The 15,971-nt window shown below is 43.6% G+C and overlaps 7 protein-coding genes across 7 annotated transcripts; 4 read left to right on the forward strand and 3 right to left on the reverse strand.

Moving 5' to 3' along the window:
- Positions 1-283: 283 nt before the first annotated feature.
- Bfra_011140 (putative pentatricopeptide repeat protein) lies at positions 284-2,083 on the reverse strand (the record flags this gene model as incomplete). Its single annotated transcript, XM_037341470.1, has 1 exon — positions 284-2,083. The coding sequence occupies one exon, from the start codon at positions 2,081-2,083 to the stop codon at positions 284-286; it is 1,800 nt and encodes a 599-aa protein (XP_037188282.1).
- Positions 2,084-2,404: 321 nt separating this feature from the next.
- Positions 2,405-3,179, forward strand: Bfra_011141 (putative 37s ribosomal protein rsm25 protein; the record flags this gene model as incomplete). Its single annotated transcript, XM_037341471.1, has 2 exons — positions 2,405-2,775; positions 2,825-3,179. 2 exons carry the CDS (start codon positions 2,405-2,407, stop codon positions 3,177-3,179), a joined length of 726 nt encoding a protein of 241 aa, XP_037188283.1.
- A 255-nt stretch (positions 3,180-3,434) lies between these two features.
- Bfra_011142 (putative glycosyltransferase family protein) lies at positions 3,435-4,260 on the reverse strand (the record flags this gene model as incomplete). The annotated part of the gene is made up of 2 exons (XM_037341472.1): positions 3,435-4,142; positions 4,195-4,260. The coding sequence occupies 2 exons, from the start codon at positions 4,258-4,260 to the stop codon at positions 3,435-3,437; spliced, it is 774 nt and encodes a 257-aa protein (XP_037188284.1).
- A 564-nt stretch (positions 4,261-4,824) lies between these two features.
- Positions 4,825-6,804, forward strand: Bfra_011143 (uncharacterized protein; the record flags this gene model as incomplete). The annotated part of the gene is made up of 1 exon (XM_037341473.1): positions 4,825-6,804. One exon carries the CDS (start codon positions 4,825-4,827, stop codon positions 6,802-6,804), a length of 1,980 nt encoding a protein of 659 aa, XP_037188285.1.
- Positions 6,805-12,071: 5,267 nt separating this feature from the next.
- Positions 12,072-13,174, forward strand: Bfra_011144 (putative tyrosine phosphatase protein; the record flags this gene model as incomplete). Its single annotated transcript, XM_037341474.1, has 4 exons — positions 12,072-12,351; positions 12,420-12,606; positions 12,655-12,844; positions 12,899-13,174. 4 exons carry the CDS (start codon positions 12,072-12,074, stop codon positions 13,172-13,174), a joined length of 933 nt encoding a protein of 310 aa, XP_037188286.1.
- Positions 13,175-13,616: 442 nt separating this feature from the next.
- Positions 13,617-14,175, reverse strand: Bfra_011145 (uncharacterized protein; the record flags this gene model as incomplete). Its single annotated transcript, XM_037341475.1, has 2 exons — positions 13,617-13,969; positions 14,106-14,175. The coding sequence occupies 2 exons, from the start codon at positions 14,173-14,175 to the stop codon at positions 13,617-13,619; spliced, it is 423 nt and encodes a 140-aa protein (XP_037188287.1).
- A 387-nt stretch (positions 14,176-14,562) lies between these two features.
- Positions 14,563-15,685, forward strand: Bfra_011146 (putative er associated chaperone protein; the record flags this gene model as incomplete). The annotated part of the gene is made up of 2 exons (XM_037341476.1): positions 14,563-15,082; positions 15,132-15,685. 2 exons carry the CDS (start codon positions 14,563-14,565, stop codon positions 15,683-15,685), a joined length of 1,074 nt encoding a protein of 357 aa, XP_037188288.1.
- Positions 15,686-15,971: the final 286 nt, after the last annotated feature.

Here is a 15,971-nt window from a genome sequence, read left to right on the forward strand (position 1 = left end):
TTTTCCTAATGAAGGACTGCACGAAAATTGGTAGGAAAGTATGAATATACTGTGGCAAGTTGGTGACATACTTCATTTGGAAGAGTCCAATGATTGAACTCACTGCACCAACACTATCCAGCACTATCCAACATCACCAACACCCCCCATCATTGATTGCATTGCAATATTGCTGCAACAACTCTGCAAGGGTTCTAATTTCAAAAGTGGAATACTACGGAACGATCATCGCAGTTTTTATTTGCATCATATTTTACACTGATATACATATCAAAAAATCTTGCTACCCATTTTCAGGTATACCAATCCTATATAAATCCGGCATAATGGCATTTAGCTGCCTCTCATCTGGCTGCCATCTTTCTCTTATGTCTCTCCATACCTCCGTTGCCCTCGCCGGACCAGAACATGTCGCGAAAGCCTTGAGCACATTCGTTACGATCCAAGTAGACATGTATATACCTTCTACACCTTGGTCGAGAGCTTTCAAATATGCTTTCCACACACTTTCCAATCTGGCACCCGTCCACTTCGTGTATCTAGTACCACCATGAATACAGAATCCCTTGAAAAGAGAGAGGAAAAGTGCACCGTGCAAGGGAACGTTGAAAAGGCCCATTTCTTCTAAAAACTTGGCCGCTTTGTCTAGTTCGCCTTCTGTAACTGCAAAATGATTGACCAACAACCTATACGTTTGAATATCCGGACAAACAATCGAGCTCTGCTGAGCTTTCGCTCGGCCTTCTGGATCATGCTTGAATTCCAACGCCATTCGTAACAACGCGCGCTTGACTTCTCTGCGATTCTTGAAATGTCTGTGCCATTCCTGTGTGCCCGAACGTTCCGCGTGCATGATTTTCATTCGCTCATAGATATTTAGCGCAGCACTGGGCTCATATGACTTAATAAGAGCCGAGATCATTGCGTTGAGAACAACGGTATCGACAATTTCTCCAGCGTTGACCAACGCTGCATACGCTGCTCGCGCTCCATCACCGTCGCTTTTCAGACCACAAGTAAATATCATGCTGACATAATGAAATCGGTTGTACTCGAGGCCCCTGGCTATCATTTCCTTGTATATCATTTCGCCAAGGGTAAATTTGCCGGCTTTGCATGCGACATCATAAAGAACATTGAATGTTGCATAATTGCCTCTGACACCTGCGATGTGCTCCATTTCTCTCCACAGTTTCAAAGCACTTTCGACCTCTACATCTGTGGCCTTGGCAACGTATTTGGAAGCAAAAGAAATGGCACTTGTCCATTCCGAAACGCTTAAAGGAATAGCTGTTGATTTCATATCATCGACAACCGAGAAGTACCTGAGCATCGAGTGCTCGTCCTTCCTTTCTACGATACTCAAGTGGCGAAGTAACATGTGTCTTAAGTTGGCTTCTAAATAAGGAACTCGAGGTTCTGGCAGTTCACGGTAGATTTGATATACATCTTCCGCCTCATGGGAGTAGAAATTCTTCAGTGCGGATTCCAGCTCTTTGAGCTTCTCTTTCGTTTCGTCATCGGCCGGCCATGCCTGATGAGGGGGTGGCCATTCATCTTCCTCTTCATCCGAAACTTGTAGGTGGGGAGCGTAACCGGGCTGGCGGAGGTCTGGAGATTCCATGACGGGTAATTGATGTGTATACGAAGTCCCATGGTACTGATCCACAAGCTCCATGAGCTCCTCTCGAGTCTGATTTGCCTCATTCGTGATCTTCTTATCGTCCACCGCAGATTGTGTATTATATGTATAATTTCGTCCCCGCGTATTGAATTTGGTCGACCGCAGATCCTTCGTAGATATGTTAGGTCTGTGAGAAGTGAAAAAGGTTACCGGCTGTAAAGGCTTCGGGGTGTGTTTGTGGCAATGGCCTGCACTGGCAAGTGAGGAAATAAACCATGCTTCGAGTCCGGCTGTACATGAGACCATTTGTATAGGTTTCCTGAGATGACTTCGTCGGGAAGGCTTTGTGGAAGCTTTTGGAATGTCAATTGGATATAAAAAGGAAAGAGCTTGTCGAGGGGCTGCTAGCTTCGAGATGAGGGTGCTGCTCGTCGAGGAGGAGATACAAGAGGAGGACATGAGCCGACTGACATTTTGAGTTTTTGTCAACGTCTCTGAAAAGTCATTGGAGCCAGGCCAGCCCTCCTGTCCTTATCTGCCGTTGTGGTTGACTTGGGAGCTTGTGGGGGGTTGAGGATTGATATGTTGAAAACTTTAGGACTTATCGCCAAAATTTTGGAAATTTTGGCGGAGATTGCCGCCAGGCTTCAAAAACCTATCAATATTTGCGACCCAGAACACCACCACCCCCGCAATATTGTTCATAGATTACTTTGAGATCGTAAGTTCGACATTTTGATTGAGTGAAATAGATCCTAACATTTCGAAAGTTCTGCGAGTATGAGGGGCCTCAATTTAAAGCCATCGCGCGTTTACCAAACGGCATCGGCATTACTCGCATCTGAAAGTATTTCCCAAGCACCACCATGGTATAAGACAATCGGCTCAGTACCCCCTTCTGAAATCCTTACACGGACGCAACCTGTTCAACACCGAGGAAGCAATGGCAGACCTAGGACGAAAAAAGCTAGCAAGCTATTCAAACCACAAACTATTGTATACGAGGAAGATCGAATAAGACAAGAATTCTTCCGTGATCATCCATGGGAGTTAGCAAGACCTAGAGTCGTGCTGGAGGACGATGGACGTGATGGGCAAAGATGTGATTGGAGTAGAATAGCACAGCCAGGAAGGCCTTTGACCGGTGAAAGGTAAAATTAATTCTCAGGGTATTGCGGCGTTTGGTTAACATTTCGACAGTGTGGTACAGAGGCAGCTTTGGCTGATACACAACACGCAAATGTCTAATAGTGAGGCTTACGATATAGCACGGAAGGAATTCTATGCTCTTCGTCAGGAAGAGGAGATCGAACGAAGGATTGCGAAAGAAGAAGCAGAATACGTCGGTGCATACTTTCATAAGGGTGCTTTGGAGGTTGGAATGGAGCTGGAAGATAAGAGTTACGAGGACTGGAAGGCATGGGCTACGAAGGAAGTCGAGGCTGCGAACTTGCAACAACAAGGAGCATACACTGGCGTTGGCACCGAAAGTGAGGATGCTGCCCTTCTGGATGATGCAGAGGCTGTTGAAGAGCCGGCAACAGCTGCCGCATGAAAATGCTCAATCTTACCAAAGGCATGTACAACAGCATTATAAGGGCAAAATTGGCGTTAATGAGCATGAAATTTACCGGATGATGCTGGACTATAGTTTCAAAGGATTTATCAAAGATTATTGATAGATGCGGTAGGGCTAGTAGGTCACTGATATTCCCTTGTGTGGTGATTGTCTAGACCAGCTATACTGTTCAGAATTGAGATTCCTCAACTTGGAGGGATAGCATATTACTGATGGTAGTTTGGCGTTCTGCTAGTGTACCAAGAAGCCCCTCCATTCCACCCTCTTCTGAGCATTTTCGCCATTTATCTGTTTAGCAAGGCCTTCCCATTGAACGAGGAATCGATCATAAATACCTAGCCATAACAAAACTTTACCACTTAAACTTAATGTCTTTACCCTTGCCCAGCTTTCCACGTATATCGTTTGCATTTTCCATATTGGGGCCACCCCAAGAAATTTCAACAGGAAGCTTGCCATGACCACAAGAACAGCAGTAGCAGGACCATTCGTTATGATGATATCTGGATATTGCTGGTGTATTGTACTGGCCATCGAAATTTTGTGTAGTGCTTTGAGACATCCCAGCATACACCAGAAGGATGATATGGGCGCAGTGTAAAGTGGTTGATGTATCTCCCTCGCTCTTGGAACAACCATGAGATCCCAGACCCCCGTGGTAGCATCAAGCTCGCCAGATTTGGTACATGGTGAAGAAGGTCGAAGCCTCGATTGTATACGCTCCTCGCAATCTTGAGCCTTGGTAGAAGAAAAGTTATCTCCCGCAGATATAATATAAGTCCGGTGTTTGTATCTTGCCGCGTCTGTATCGCGAAGAAGAGATACCATCTCTGCAGTATGACCACCAGAACCAAGAACTACCACCATATGAGAAGGCTCATCTTTACTTTTGACTGGAGGTCGTCGAGAATTTGGGGAGAACAGATAGAGAAGTCGAAGCTACATTGTTTCAAATCAGTGCATCGTTCTAGAATATTGGACATGATCTTACAAAGGCAGTGGTGATAATAATCAAGGTTGCTGCTGTGATCAGAGACAAGGCTGAAAGGTAAACCATGGTTGGAGCCCACGCGAGGCTGAAGGAACTAAGTGGATGTTTCTGGGCCCTTCAAGGAGGGAGGGCACGAAGTAGTTTGGAATATGTGTATATGAGTGAATGGTGTAAATTGAATGAATGTATGGTACGAATTGAATAAATGAACGGGATGATATGATATACGGCTCTCATATCATGAATCAACAACAGTATGTGATATGATGTGAACTTGATAAGATTAATTTTGAGTTATCACCATCATCGTCGTCATTCTTCATCGTTATCAAATACGGTAAGCTTTGTTGTTGTCTCTTTCCTTTCCATCGATCAATACTGTACCGAACCGAATCGGTTATTCCTATTATGTATAAAGGCCGAAGCTAAAATTTCGAGTAATCGTCTAGACTTGAACTTTAAAAAAAAATATCACGCTCAACAACGCGACGCGATATTAACCCCTCCCTACGGCATGATCTTCAACAACCATGCAACTACAGCTTCACAAATTTCACAACTTTCAAATCATCAAGACAACTCACACTTTCATCAACTTACAAACTACCAATCAAATTCACATCATCAACGATGTTTTTCAGCAAACGTTTAGTTTGTTTTTACTGTGGACGAAAGTCAAATCTTACGTGGAATTCTCAAATCTCATATTTTGAATGTGAAACCTGTGAAGCCACCAATTATTTGGATAGCAATGGCAATATTACAGATCCACCGTCGGCAGTCACTGGATCAAATTTGAATTTTCAGGATACCCAAGCAAACACCACTCAATCATCTATATTCTGCGAACGATGCTTGCGGAATCAACAATACCACTACGATGTCATGAGGCAGCTCAATGTCGAGCTTGACCCTGAACATCCAAATTACGAGGCTTCTGAAGAGAAGATCCGTGTCATCAAGAAAGATCTTGACAAGCGTTATCCAATGATTTGCGAAAATTGCGCACCAAAGGCTCAGGAACAACGTGATAGAGCAGACAAATTCGCAAAATCTGACTGGCTTGGAAGGTTGAACGCTCTCAGCGAACGAATCAGAAGCCAAAAGACATGGAAGGATACCTTTCAAAATGTCATATATCAAACCCTCCTTTACCCAACTGTCTCAAAAATCTGGTATCTCGTTGTTATCGGACAGATCCTTGCTCTTGTTCTAGGCCTCTTTAATGTTACAGATATTTTGACCAAGACCTTGAACTTAATCCCCTTTTTAACGGATAACCTGACACTCAACATCATCTCTTTCTTAGCATCTAAGAGATGCTTTGGATGGAGCATACTTCACAACTTTTTGTCATGCGGTATGAACCCATTCTTCTCACGATGGTATCCAAGAGGAAATCCTAAACTTATCGTTGGCTTCTTCGACTGGTATGGATACCAAGTACTTTTGCAACTGGTCTTGCGAGTCGTTTTATGCTCCACGTTCGAAAGCGAACTTTTTGCACACCTTTCATCCCACACAACGATGATAGCCAATATTTGCACCATCTTCTTCAACTTTCTCATTGCATACGGATCACGTTTCTATCTTGGTCCTAAAAAGATTGCGCTCTGGAAATCAACCCCAGGCCCAATATACACACCATCGGCATTCCAGACCTCAGAAAAGTCCGGCAATGCATTGTCAGATGTTCTCGATGAAATCATGGCCTCAACACCAAAAGGCCATCATCAAACACCTTCACCACCAACAGACCACTCTCAGCGAAGCAGCCAGTACAATCAAGAACAGTTATATCAACATGATCGTCAAAGTCGCACATCTGGTTTTCGCGAAGAGGCTTCCGCAAGCACCTATGCTCGAAACTACAATCGACGCCATGAAATTCCAAGACAAACGGATCTTCTTCTGAAAACTGCCACTTCTGGCTTGAATCCAGTCGAGTTCAATCATTACCTAGCAACCGGTGAGTTGCCAGACTGGAAATTGCAAGAAGGCGAGGAGATGGATTGGGACCCTACCGTTACTCGTGTAAATCATGACTTCAACATTCGTCATCGTGCTCTGGACACGACATCCAATTATGAGACCCCCATACAACCCTTCAGTCAATCACCATCCTCTTCGCAATCCCTCGCTCCATTTAACGGCCCTTCTCCATTTTACGGCAAACTACCAGCGGCTCCAATCAGTCCGGCTCACCGACTTCGCAATCCACCAAACAGACCAAGACTTGAAGCGCCATCTGCCCAGAGAAAGGAAAATTTCTTCAACAGCATGACCCAAAAGCAGGCTTTTGGCCAGACGAACAGCAATCGCCATGAGATTCAGATTGCAAATCCAAAACTTCATATCCCAGAACCTAAAGCTTACCAATTGGACGATGGCTTTGAAGAGGCTTTTGGTAAATTTTCGCTCAAGGAAAATGAAGATTTGCCCACTCAAGAACTCGGAAAGATGAGCTTTGGGAAGGCTCTAGGGTTGAGCTTATTGCTCGGTGGATTGGCAGTGGGCGCAGGAGCTTACTATAACTCCAATTCCTCATCGCAAGACGAGGTTTCCTCGTCACTTGAAGCAATGACAATTGAAAACACCTCCACTATGTAGGTGGGAAACTTCCTCCATGGGTTCTCCCATGGGGCACGTAAGGATCCTGAGATTGTCATTGACTCACTCGGCTTGGAACATCTCGTCTTGCGGTGGGGACTCTGGGATCGGAATTAGATCGGGATTATTAATGGACTTGGATTGGAGTTTTATTGTATAGATTGAGGGATTTGGCTTTGGAACTGGCTTGGAAATTGGCACGGTGGTTTTATGACTTGTATGGAAAGACATCACGGATTATGAATTATGATTAAGATACCCTGTATAAATAACCAACTTATTAGAAATAGAACAATAAATCGATTAATGACTATGCTTTTTGGATTTGAATGTTGAAAGTGAACATGCAACACCATTGACACTTATGCTAATTTCTTACCTTTGTCCTTCCCAGTTCTAACGTCAAAACACAGTTTGATTGCGAAATGTGCAGCGGGAGATTGAAGATTGCTAAGAGGCCCAGGACTCTGCATTTCTTAGTATAATTCGAGTCTGGCCTACATTCTGTACAATATGAGGTGTTGTAGATTGTCAACAGCAACATAAGACCGATAGTCATCTGCCATTTATCTGCAACTGCACCCGCATGCCGAGAATTGACATCCGCCCGCGGGTTCTTCAATGCCTTAAATCTGGCGAGCATTGGAAAGTTTGTCAAGGGCATCATATTCTCCATCCAAGAAAACTTTCCCGACTCCAGGGAGGAAAGAAAAACCTAGTATACAGTGATACTCTCAATGGATACTCCCAATGAATACTCATATTGTATTTCACGTCTTTCCCCCACCAACATTTCCCCGCTCTGCAGATGATTTCGACAATTTTTCATCAGCTTTTCCTACTCAACAACTTTTTGAATAGCAACGACGAGGTCATTAATTTCCCTTTTCCAGCCACTGGGTCGAATTTGAATTCTCATAACCCCCAAGAGACAAACAGCTTGTTCATCTTTTGTGATCTCTGTTTTGGAATCCAGCAACATCATTACAATGAATGTTTCTGGTCAGAGTCATTGCAGGCCTCTATGTACCCAAAAGCAAGTTTCTTCTACCATAGACTTTTAAGTCACCATTAAAGTATCAGTACGGCACAACAGTCGTCTTCGGAACAACTGATAACCTGTCGACTTTCATAGTCACCAATAATCGTTCATAATACGGATACACAAAGTCAATTAATCGCAACGGTACCACCTCATTATCATTGCTCAAGAAACTCGAGCTTCAACAATATTGCTTCCAAACTTCTCTCCACAGAATCAAATGAAACTTCGAAATCAACAGCGTCCCGGGACATCTGGCCAGCAAATTTCTCCTTAGAGAACGGCGTGAGGTCCCAAAAAAGAAAGGTCACGAACTCACAGTATGGGGAAAATGGCTAGACTGAGTGGTTAAGACACGAGAGATACCAACCGAAGAACTGGGAACACTTAGCACGGAATTGCTTTTTAACTTAAACCTCAAGCTTTCTTTTGGAAGGGACGATTCAATTTGACACTTTTCAATTTACAGACCATCAAGATCAATTCGGCGATACCGCCGATCCTGATGTTTCAACACAGACAACATTATAGGAAATCGACACACCTTTCTGCAACCCTAAATTTAAATGCAAGTAATCATTCCTCCTCATCCCCATTGATCATAAATAACTTATAAGCTTTGGTATTTAGCACCATCCTACCTCTTCTTTCCTTACAGAAATAAGCTTCATACAGAGACAAAGCCTAGAATGTGTCTCAAATCATCCGCGATTTCTAACTGGCACCCACTGACACCGGGCACTCAGCTACTGTGAATCAGCTGAATATCAAATCCAACCGCCACTTTTCCAATCGGTAGGAATTTCCAGCTTGATTCTCAAGAGGAAACTTTATACAGGTTGGGAGAGGAGGCTTGAGCAGGAAAAAGAAAAGGTAGAACGTGGATAACAGCATTGTATATGTCTAGAACCTCGTGGATCCTCCGCAAGATATCCGGACTGAGACAAGTACACCTTTGGAGATAAATGAGAAGGGTTATTCAAGGAGTTTGACGGTTATTTCTAAGAACGATACCTACTGCCAGCTTGATAGGATCTCACCACGCTTCAGGAAGGCAACTGCAAAAAATTCCCAGTAGTTACTATGACCGTAGAAACCTGGGACCTAGGAGAAGAAACTCTGAATTTCCGGTCAACCTCATCTGCTTTTGCGGATAAGAAGAGCCATTACACTTCTTTCTTCAGCAAGTTCTTCCATTCTCCGCAAAAATTATATCGCCAATAGGACCCTTCTCGTCAGTGACGCTACCATTGACAGCAACTTTTTTGTCGCCAGAAAGTCTTGTTTTCTCGAAGGCTGGTAGACATCGAAAAGTCAAATACTTAATATGAAAGCCTTCCTAACCACCATTTTGAACAACCAGATTGTAATATTGACAAGAGAACTCCCAAGTGAAACATTTCGAACATACCGTCTGGTTTCCCCGAGGTAAGAGTCAAACAAGAAGTATGATGGGTCAGGTATTCAATGGGGCTTAAATTTGGGGGCTTAGCTTTAGAATTCCACAGAATTTTTCGGAAAAATGGAATTCGAACACCTCATCGACGAAATGCTGGGCCCCTTTAACCGCGGAACTCGACGTCAAGATTTATATACACACGCTGCCTTAGGCATTATTCGGCATTCGAGGAACTGACAGCAGTATTTGCACATTATCTGCGGCTCTTGTCAATATTGATCTTTATCTGTAAGACCGTAATCTCCTTGCACTCTGAAAGAAATTTGATGGCTTGATGGAGGTGAACTCGACCCCAGATCAATGGATTGGTTTCGATGAGACTACGGTATCAACTATGTCACACTTCTCATCAAATCGTAGACCAATGACTTAGTTGAATGCTTGGCGAAAGTAGGTATTATCGAAGAAATGCGATTGCTCGCCATGTCTTGAATGCAGTCATATTAAAGGCTACCGGTCACCATTCTCAAGATCTAGTATCAAAAATCGCGGAGGGCTTGGTTGAATACAATCCAGCTGTCTGCTCGTCATTCTGACAGTTTTTTTTACGCGCCGGAGAAAATTGCCTGTTCGGCGATGGTACGTAGGACAGACAGAGAGCTAACAATCTAGTGAGGTGTCGATGACATGTACTCTCATACTTCGAAATTATAAAGACAATGATTCTACTCGTGATCTTATCTTTGACAGAACTACGAGTGCCGTCTTTCACATAAGCTTGAGCTGGGAGTAGGTATGCAACTCATATCCCCCCATCAACCTGACGCATGTAACAAATGCTAAACATTCTGTGATAAATCTAGAAGCCGAACAATGGTCTTTTGAAGACGCATTTAAGGTTCTCATGGTATGAATAATTCTTCTTGATGGGACAGATGGTGATTGGTATCTTGGCGAAAATTGAGTTTAGTCAAAGCTCTATGGGGATTTTCTGGAGTCCCCAAGTAGGGTATCTATTACCCACACTAAATTTGGAAATGATTTTTCCTTGTGAATCAGAAATGGTTTTTTGGTATGGCAGACACTACGTATCGATATCGTGAGAATTGAATGTGAGTAAAGGGCTTTTGACATAGAGTGGGCTCAACAGAGATCATGGTGGCGGGACTCGAGGTGTGTGGGGTGTCTGCCGCTGAATGGGGATATTCCGTATGGTCATATTTTGACTGACGAAAGCTAGCTGTCGTGGCTGTATACCCCATGGACTTGTCTCTCGTCCACCGTTACGCTTTTGGGATTAAGCGTCGAGGAGATCATCCAGTGAGTATTTATCGATCTGCAATAATGGATTAGACTTATTATGGCTCGGTTAACTGTTTTTCTGGTTAGCTGTATATTGGATACCCTCGCGGCCATGTAGGTACCTATCACGAACAGGACTTGGGGGTGTCAAGGGCCTAGATGGTCGGCAAATTCGTTCATTATTCACTCGCTAATAGGTGCGATCTGGTAGTCATATACTACTTCTTTCCACTCATTACCAGTAATAGTAAGTCTCCCAGCATTATCGCCTGTTATCAAACCAGAGGGCACACCACAGGGCACACCAGAGGGCACACGAGCACGCGAGCACACCACTTTCGCAACAGAATATCGGTATCCAACACACACTTAAGTAGAAGGATCATTTGTGCATGATCTATACAGTGAAATGTTATTTGGGGGTATCGGCGGTCTCCAGTAAAATGCAACAACCCTGTAGAGACATGCCTTCAAATGCATTGTATCCATAGCTAGGAATGAAGATGCAGGTGCGGATGTAACGGGGAGCTCCAATTTATCTCCTGATTTGCATTTGCCGCTTAATTTCTATGTACAGTGGAATAAAAACCCACACTTCACTAACAGCCACGTCAATTAGCTACCTGGTATGTCCTGTTGAGAAAATAAACCATAATTATGTCCTTGTAAGTTATACACATTTTATATCTATTCATATTTATATCAAAATCCCCAAAAGACGGGTCATGATTTGCTTTGTGAATCAATTTCTTTGTGACTTTATTTAATTATAGGTAAAACCTTTACGGCTCAAACTCTGGGGTTCCTCGGAACAATGGCGAAAATGTCCAGAGCAGGATGTACGTCGTATGGATATCTTTATTAGTTAAGCCAAATCTTACCCTTGCCTGACTGGAGTTAGATGCATCGGACATTAATGACTTCCTTGGAATTGGCTTACCTAGACAGACAGACTACTATACTAGTAACTACTAGGTAGATAAATCACCAAAAATCATCATTTTTCTGGAACGAACAATTTTAGTTACAATTTACAATTTTAGTTATGAATCTACCAAATCTAGCTCTCGCACAATGCTCATTACTTTAATTCTCCCCAGAATTTAAGGTATTCGGTATTTCCTTCTGTTCTTATCGAATCCAACGAACTTAACTACCTCCTCCCTCCCTCTTGCACATACAAAAACAAATACACATACACCACACAACTTTTCCTCTTAACCTCACACGACACCACGAATTTCAGCAGAACGTCTACCTGCCACTCTCAAAGCATCCCAAGAGCACCTTAACCAATCCATCTACAGCATGTTAATGAAGAAATTTATTCGTGGTCAATAGCGGCCAACCCCCAAAGGATAATTTTCACTTGTCAAGAGAATTCCCTTTTTCCAAGCACCAACATACGTCAGAGATCCCTACCTTAAGGATATTATTAGATCCCTCGAAAAAACAACCATTGTCAAACGACGATCCGTACATACACCACTTCAATCTTCATATAACTCTACAACCCTCAATAACATGGCGGATGAACTAGTCGCAAAAATCTCCCGACGATCGACAAGAGTTTTCGCTACAGAACAAGAAGTTATGCAGTCAGGAAACGCAGGTGTCGTAGGTGCCGCAATGGTCCCTCATGAGGCCAGATACAGCAGCAACCAAGACGAGAAAGACAAGGAAAAGGACAAGAAGCATAGAGAGGCTAGAAGCTCAGCCCACCAAAGTCCTCTCAAAAGTGCCGATGCTGGAAAGGATCTTGGTACATTGTTCCCTGCTAAAACCGAAACGATTGCAACACAAGGTAATTGGATTGAACTCATGCATTCATTCCTGTATGTCGGACCATTAGCTAATATGAAGATTGGACAGTAACCAAATCAGTTGACACCACCAAAGCTTTGGTCAAGGAGAAGCAAAAGGATAAAGAGAAGGAGAAGGAGAAGGAGAAGCACGATCTTAACTTTGGTGTCATTGCTCCAAATGCAATTTATCGTAGCAGCTTCCCCCAACAAGAGGACTTTGAGTATCTAGGAACTCTCGGTTTAAAATCTATCGTGTGAGTAATTGCATGACCGAGTTTGATGGCTAGTACTAAGTTCTGAAGCACGCTCGTAAAGAAAGACTTCCCTCCCGAATTTCTCGCATTCATGGAGGCTCATGGCATACGTCATTATGTCATCGAAATGCAAGGAACCAAAAAGGTCGATATTCCCGAGCATATCATGAACCAAATCATGAGAATCTCTCTTGACAAGGAAAATCATCCATTATTAATCCATTGCAATCATGGCAAGGTGATTAACTCTGATCCTTGTTCTGATTGAATCCAAGCTGATCAAAAGTCATAGCACCGCACTGGTTGTGCTGCCGCCATTATTCGTCACGTCTCTGGCTGGAGTGTTCAGTCGATCGTTGAAGAATACAAGACTTTCGCCGCACCAAAGGCTCGTGATGTCGATATCAAATACATCACCGAGTATCAAGTCTCAAGTCTCAGTGGGCTCGATCGTAATCAGACAGTTCAACCAACTGTCCCCAAGTCCTTCAAGAAAGCGCGTCCTCTCGCTCTTGCGGTCTTGCTTATCTGGATCTACTTGAACTTGATGAGATTTTGGGATCACTAGCTGGATGCATGTCAACTAATTCTCTATGGTGTTTGGGTATATTGGGTGGGACTGGTATCTTTTGGGATAGGGCATTAGAAAGACATCGGTTATGCAGTGCGCGTTAAGGCCGATGCGATTCGGAGTTTAAAGGGTGGTATTGGATTACGGCCACCGCGCTTCACTTACATACTCAAGATAGAGTACAGCATTCTTATAATATACTTCCTTATAATATGTATAAACTTCTAATTCAGACCTGACTATACTCTTCATACAAACAGCTCTCAAGACACTTCGTGAGACATCATAGATTCCAAAACCAATAACTTTGCTGTTAACAATTGACCGCAGAGTGGCATCCCCGCTACTGCTGTCGAGATTTTTCTTTTGATAACCTTTTGAACCCCTTACCCTACATACATAATATGATACAATGCTCCAACCGTAGTTATTCATACATTCAAAGAGTTTTATCCTCATTCTCCCTCTTGCCAAAAGCATATGTGATTCCACCACCCACCAAATTCAGACCTGCAACACCCATCGCAGCACCTCGGACCATACCCCTGGCTCCAAATTTACTCCCAATTCTTGCATACATGTTCTTTCCCGACGCTTTTCTTCGGTTTGCCATGATGAGATAGAGACCAGACCAGGCAGCTGTCAAGCCGGCGGAATCAATAGCGTATCCGGAGAGATTGAGGTAGGTACTGAAGAGGAAGACGGGGGTGAAGGCTAGGGGAAGAGGTTGGAGGGGGCGAGCATGTAGAGCGGTAGTGAAGGTTGCGAGGAGGACGGGGGGAAGAGGGGAGCCTATGGTGAGAGATGGGTTAGCTTTCTCTTATTCTCGAAGGAATAGAATATGAATCGATTATATGAAAACCTTTCATGTGAGGGAAAGGGCATATTCAAATCTGTGGAGGGGTCAATTGAGGGGGATGAGACTCACGGCCCCAATCTTGTGCGTAAGAAATTGTAGTCTTTTTGGCATTCTCAACTGCTTGGTCTTGATCGGACATCTTCTTCGATTGATAAATTAAATTTGTATATGAAAAGTATGAAAAGAAAGCTTCAAATAGACTGTAAGTACCGTACCGTAATGTATATTTACATTGAATTGTACATGCATTCGATCTATACGACTTCTATGACGATGGTACACAAGTAGCTATCACGTGCCTGTGTTGTCCCAAAATTCCGGTGTACAGTCCATGCATTAGCGCACGATAGCGAAGAGAAACATCGACAAGCACTTTAGCATCGTGGCCATAACAAACTGCGACACCACCAAGATATAATAATTATTAGCATTTACGAAGTCTCAAGTTTGATAATACTCGGGACATTGACACAACAAGACACACTGTTTGATCTGCGATCCTTACAATTCAACAAATAACGGCGCAATGCCGGCTACCACTTCTGGCGCTGATACAAAGGCCAACGGAACCGCAAAATCGCGGGAACATAACCAAGGGAATCAAGACCGCAAATATACAATCGAGCAAAAGGCTGCGGTCATAAGGGTCAGAAGATGTGCGCCCACAGCATTTTACGATATTTTGGGGCTAGAAGAAGTTAAAACAACAGTGACGGAGTCGGAGATTAAAAAGGCCTATAGGAAACTGAGTTTGTTGACTCATCCGGATAAGAATGGGCACGAACATGCAGATGAAGCTTTTAAGATGGTCAGTAGGGCGTTCGGGGTTTTGAGCGATAAGGACAAGAAAACGCAATACGATAGATATGGCGGGGATCCAGATAGTAGATTTGGTGCAGGAGCACCGCAGTCAAATCCCTTCTCAGGATTTTCGCAGAGAAGTGCTGGAGGAGGGGCTGCTGCGAGACCTGGTGGGAGATCTATGTGGGAAGAGGAGATTAGCCCGGAAGAGATGTTCACGAGATTTTTTGGAGGAGGAGGTTTTGGTACGATTCCCGAGTCTGGTAAAGTCGATTGGTACTAACAGCTTCTTAGGTGGTGGTGGAATGTTTAATGATCAGCCAGGATTCGTTTTCAATCTGGGTGGTGGACCTGGTATTAGAGTACATCAATTCGGGGGTGCAAGACCAAGGAGGAGACCGAGAGACCCAAATGCACCGCCAGAAGCACCAGCTTCGTTGACTCAGACCCTCATAAACTTGTTGCCACTCATACTTCTCTTCGGTATACCTTTATTGTCGTCACTGTTTTCTGGAGGTGGTTCTAGTGGTCCTTCTATGCGATTCGACAATCCTATACCGCCGCATACCCACCACCGAGTCAGCTCAAGAATGAACGTTGACTACTATGTAAACCCTGCCGAGATCAAGGGTTTTAGTGCACATCAATTTGCACAAATCGATCGAGAAGCGGAGGTTCAATATGTCTCACGATTAAAGGTTGGCTGCGAACAAGAAGTACAGCAACGAAGTCAATTACTCCAGGAAGCCCAAGGCTGGTTTAGTAGCGATGTGGATAAGATTCAACGGGCTAGAGACATGCCAATGTCGAGCTGCAAGAAGTTGGAAAGTATGGGTATCAGGAATTAATGCTGAATTTGACGTGTACACGTTTATGTAGCGTATTTGCTTTGTAGCAAGGCGTTTGGGCTGGGAGCATTATCCAAAAGACTGGATGAATGACTTTATGTGAGGGTCTTTCGTTACAGGTATAATAGAGGACGATTTTCAATATAATACAGTGGCCGCAGTCATCTTGGTCAATTTATGATGACTATCTCGAGACATCAATACATACTCCCTTCACTCGAAACTTTCGTTCAAGAATTCACATATAAAAGTTTTAATTTGCTTTCGGATTTTCTACTACCTTGTA

This window comes from Botrytis fragariae (assembly GCF_013461495.1).
Source record: "Botrytis fragariae strain BVB16 chromosome Unknown tig00000225, whole genome shotgun sequence".
Lineage (NCBI taxonomy): Eukaryota > Fungi > Ascomycota > Leotiomycetes > Helotiales > Sclerotiniaceae > Botrytis > Botrytis fragariae.